Source organism: Carlito syrichta, unplaced genomic scaffold, assembly GCF_000164805.1.
Source record: "Carlito syrichta isolate Samal-C Ts95f unplaced genomic scaffold, Tarsius_syrichta-2.0.1 Scaffold312962, whole genome shotgun sequence".
Taxonomy (NCBI): Eukaryota; Metazoa; Chordata; class Mammalia; order Primates; family Tarsiidae; genus Carlito; species Carlito syrichta.
In genome coordinates this window covers 228,578-232,874 of record NW_007257058.1, presented here as the reverse complement: position 1 = coordinate 232,874, position 4,297 = coordinate 228,578, and the positions used below count along the sequence as shown (strand labels likewise).

General features: G+C 47.1%; 1 protein-coding gene across 1 annotated transcript in view; it reads left to right on the top strand.

The window, feature by feature from the left end:
* Window positions 1-283: 283 nt before the first annotated feature.
* The window catches only part of BTBD16 (BTB domain containing 16), a 68,741-nt gene continuing 64,727 nt past the window's right edge, over window positions 284-4,297 (top strand). Inside the window, exons 1-2 of the mRNA XM_008070105.2 lie at window positions 284-301; window positions 2,621-2,769. Coding sequence (XP_008068296.2) covers window positions 284-301; window positions 2,621-2,769 — 167 coding nt within the window. The remainder of the gene's footprint in view (window positions 302-2,620; window positions 2,770-4,297) is intronic.

Here is a 4,297-nt window from a genome sequence, read left to right as displayed (position 1 = left end):
TCCGGTTTTGCTTTATCTGAGCTGTTTCCCCAGCACAGTAGCAAGGAATTGTCTGTCTACTAATGTGCTGTTTATAAAACTGGATTAGTCCCTTGATTTGATAAATTACCCTTATTCGAGGCTTGCTCATTATTACTTTTGTGGCAAAACATGGATTCTTTAGGCCAGTCTCCTCCATAATATTTTGAAGAGGCCCTTTGGAAATGTATTGAAAGTTTCAATTTAGCTCTTTTGTCTTTTAGGTGCTTATTGCTTCCCCCCTGTGTAATCGCCACTATCATTCATGAAAATGTTGAATCCGGTAAGTAGATCAGCTTCACAGGAAAGCAGGTAGTGGAGAAGAAGCACTTGGTTGCAGTCATTTTACCCAGTTCCACGTGGGCTGGGCCCGGCACCACTGAAGACCTCAAGCATTATTGGCTGACTCTGCTGTAAGGAGTGTGTCCAGGCGGCACCATCCATAAAGCAGTGTGGGCTTGCTCTGAGCCAGCCATTGTTCACCTCTCACACCTCAGCCGGACTGCATCAAAGCTCAGATTCCACAGTTTTAAGTCACCAGCCACATTCTAGGCACTACACCAAGGCCCATTTCCCCAACTTTACTTTATACTTTGAACAACTTTGGACACAAGATTCTATCATCAGCACCATCATCGCCAACATCATCATCACAACCACCAGCGTCACCATCACTGTCATCATTGTCATTGTCATCATCCCCATCTTACATACGAGAACTGAAAGCCTCAAGAGGTTAAGCAACGTGCCCAAGGTCACACAACTAGTAGGTGGCAATGACGAGATTCGAACTCAGCTTTCCGTTCCATGGCCCACCGCCTCTCTACCTCTTGTCCTAGATCCTAAATTCCCACTGGGCCTGGGTGACTTCGGATCAATTACACCCATTTCCATGGGTCCCTCCTGGTACCTTTTTCCTTGCTAGGTTAGTCATCAGCCTAAGGTTTACATCCATGCTGGGTATTGTCCTTCTCCCTTAAGGAAATCACTGACATTCCTCTTAGGTCCTCAAGGAAATTTCTAAGTAAATGTCCCTGCACAATGACTCAGCAGGTTCACTCCTGAGTATGTCAATTGAAAGGCAGGTGTTCAAACAAAAACTTGTTCATAAACATGCATAACATCACTATTCACAATAGCCAAAGGGTGAAAACAACCCAAGTGTCCATCAACTGATGAATTGAAAGACAAAAGGGGGTATATTTACACAACGGGACATGGTTCAGCCTGTTTTTTTTTTTTTTTTTGGAGTTGGAGTCTCACTCTGTTGCCCAGGCTGGAGGGCAGTGGCCACTCTCGGCCACTGCAGCCTCGACCTGCTGAGCTCCGGCGATCCTCCTGCCTCAGCCTTCCAAGTAGCTGGAACTACAGGCGCGCGCTACCGTGCCCGGCTAATTTTTTGATTTACTGTAGAGATGAGGTCTCCCCAAGTTGGCCAGGCGGGTCTCGAACCCATGGGCTCAGGCAATCCACTCACCTCGGCCTCCCAAAGGCATGGCATTACAGGCTGAGCCACCGAGCCCAGCAATGGTTCAGCCTTAAAACAGAATGAAATACTGGTACATAAATGAACCTTGAAAACACTGTGCTAAGTGAAAAAAGCCATTCACGAAAGACTACATATTGTGTGATTCCACTTATACACAATTCTCAGAATAGGCGTCCACAGAGTCAGAAAGCAGATTCGTGGTTGCCAGGGCACAGGGAAAGGGAATTGGGGAGTGACAGTTAAATGGGCACTGGATTTCTTTTGGGAGTAATGAAAATGTTCTGGAACTAGACAGTGGTGATGGTTGTATAACACTGTAAGGGTACTAAATACCACTAAATTGTATACTATAAAATGGATAAAATTTTATGATTTGTGTATTTTGCCACAATTTTAAAAAAATCACTGCCCTAAATTACCACAGTTTAGCCTTTCTGTGAATAACAAATTAGGAAAAGAACTTAAAGAACAGTACTTGAAGCATAATACTATCCCTGCTTATGGATTCTTTAGTGCTACCAGCAAATCAATACTCCTCCCTAATTTTTTTCCTCTGGTTTCTCTTTTTCTAGATCCAATTTCAAATTAATTTGTAGCTTGAGATCCTAGGTCTACAGAATATAGCATTTTTGCCCTGAGAAGATGTCTTGTGAGAAATATCAGCCACATTTGAAAATTAACCAGCATTGTAAAATTTGTCTCGATTTTCTTTCTGCTAGACAGTTTGAAAAATCTGACATTTATAGAGGTTGAAAAAAATTTTTTCTTTTCTTTATTTTTTAATTTATTTATTTATTATAGAGATGTGGGGTACAATTCAGGGTTAGGTATACAAACGTTGATCATGCAGGTACCCTTGTTGATGAGGTATGCCCCTCTCTCTCCTAGCAGTTTCCCTCAAATGACAATTCCACGTCCCTCTCCTGACAGTTTCCCACTATTGCCAATCGTTTTCTCATAGCATTATAACTGTTCACGGTCAGTTCCTTTCTTATAGTATTATAATTGTTCAAGGTTCACTTATGAGTGAGAACATATGGAACTCGGTTCTTTGTTTCTGTGATAAATCACTGAGCATGATCGACTTTTCCTCTTTCTTTGATGACCAACCAGCGCAAAGCCCGGCTGGAGCGCCGGACAATTGGCTCAACCAACCGGTGGCGTTTCCCCAAACAGCCCTTCTCTGGAGACCTGCTGTCACTTTCCCAAATGTGCAAGGCACTGAACCTAGACTTTGACGAAGCTCTGAAGGACCCAGACAGGTAGGCAGATCAAGGGCCTGTGGTAGGGAGTGGCCTGGCAGGGTGACCGGCATTCCTGGGAGAGAAGGTGTCTGATGGTCGGGCCACTCTGATGGACTCGAGGGGCTCCCAGGGGCACACCTGCGTGAAGGCTCCTCTTGGGACCGTTCCTTTGGCATGGACAGAATCAGAAATGGTGGGTGGTGACAAATGTGCAGATCGACCTTTTTTTCCCCAGATTTCCTTCACACTGAGAACTCTGGACCCTAACAGGATTCTAAGTTTATCATCCAGGGACCAACAGACATCTTGACAAGTAAAACGTGGTTGTGGTGCAGCATATGGGCACCTCACAAATGCCCATTTCTACCCATCAACTGACCCTCCCTCAATCTCATGGCATCTGAGCAGCAGGCTAGATCACTCCTTTCCCACGCTGTGAGCTCTCTCTTGCCTCTCCTGGGAACACAGAACCGAACCCTTGCTGTAGCCTGTTTGTGTTGCTATAGAGAAATACTGGAAACTGGGAAATTTATAAAGAAAAGAGGCTTGTCTGGCTCAAGGTTCTGCAGGCTGTACAAGACTGGCTGGCAGAGCTGCATGTGCAGAGATCACATGGCCAGAAAAGAGGCAAGAGGTAGGGGAGGTGCCCCTTTGCCAACAGTTCTGTGACTTTTAGCTAGTGGCTAAACCTCTTTGGACCTCAGTTTCCTTACCTGTGAAGTGGTGATAACAGCACCTCCCTCGAAGAGTAATCTTTTTTTTGAGGTGGAGTCTCACTCCGCTGCCCAGACTGGAGTGTAGTGGCCGCTCCCGGCCACCGCAGCCTCGACCTGCTGGGCTCCGGCGACCCTTCCGCCTCAGCCTTCCGAGTAGCCGCAACGACAGGCATGCGCTACCACGCCTGGCTGATTTTTTTAATTTTTATTGTAGAGATGAGGTCTGGCTGCCCAGGTGGGTCTCGAACCCGCGGGCTCAGGCAATCCACTCACCTCAGCCTCCCAAAGGCGCGGGATTCCAGGCTGAGCCACGGAGCCCGGCTCGAAGAGCCATCTTAAGGATTGGGCCAGGTAATGTATCGAAAATGCCTAGTCCTGGCAAATAGTAGATGCTTCACAAACAGCACTATCTTAAAGCCTGAGCAGCAGTTTTGGCCATCGATCCTGGTGATTTCCTTTGGGGGCGTGTCAGCCCTGTGCTCTGCCAGCCAACGGCCCCATGGCTTCCCTCTGCCTCTTCGCACCTTCCCCAAATCAAAGCCCCTCAGCTCCAACACAGCAGGTGCAAGGAACTGGTCTGGGCGTCATCCTCCTAGGAGAAGCTCTGCAGATCTACCTGCTCTTTTTAAAAAAAAAAAATTCCAGCTTTCGCCGGGCTGGGTGGCTCAGCCTGTCATCCCGCGCCTTTGGGAGGCTGAGGTGAGTGGATTGCCTGAGCCCGCGGGTTCGAGACCTGCCTGGGCAGTGAGACTTCATCTCTACAATAAGTCAAAAAATGAGCTGGGCATGGTAGTGCATGCCTGTAATTCCGGCTACTTGGAAGGCTGAGG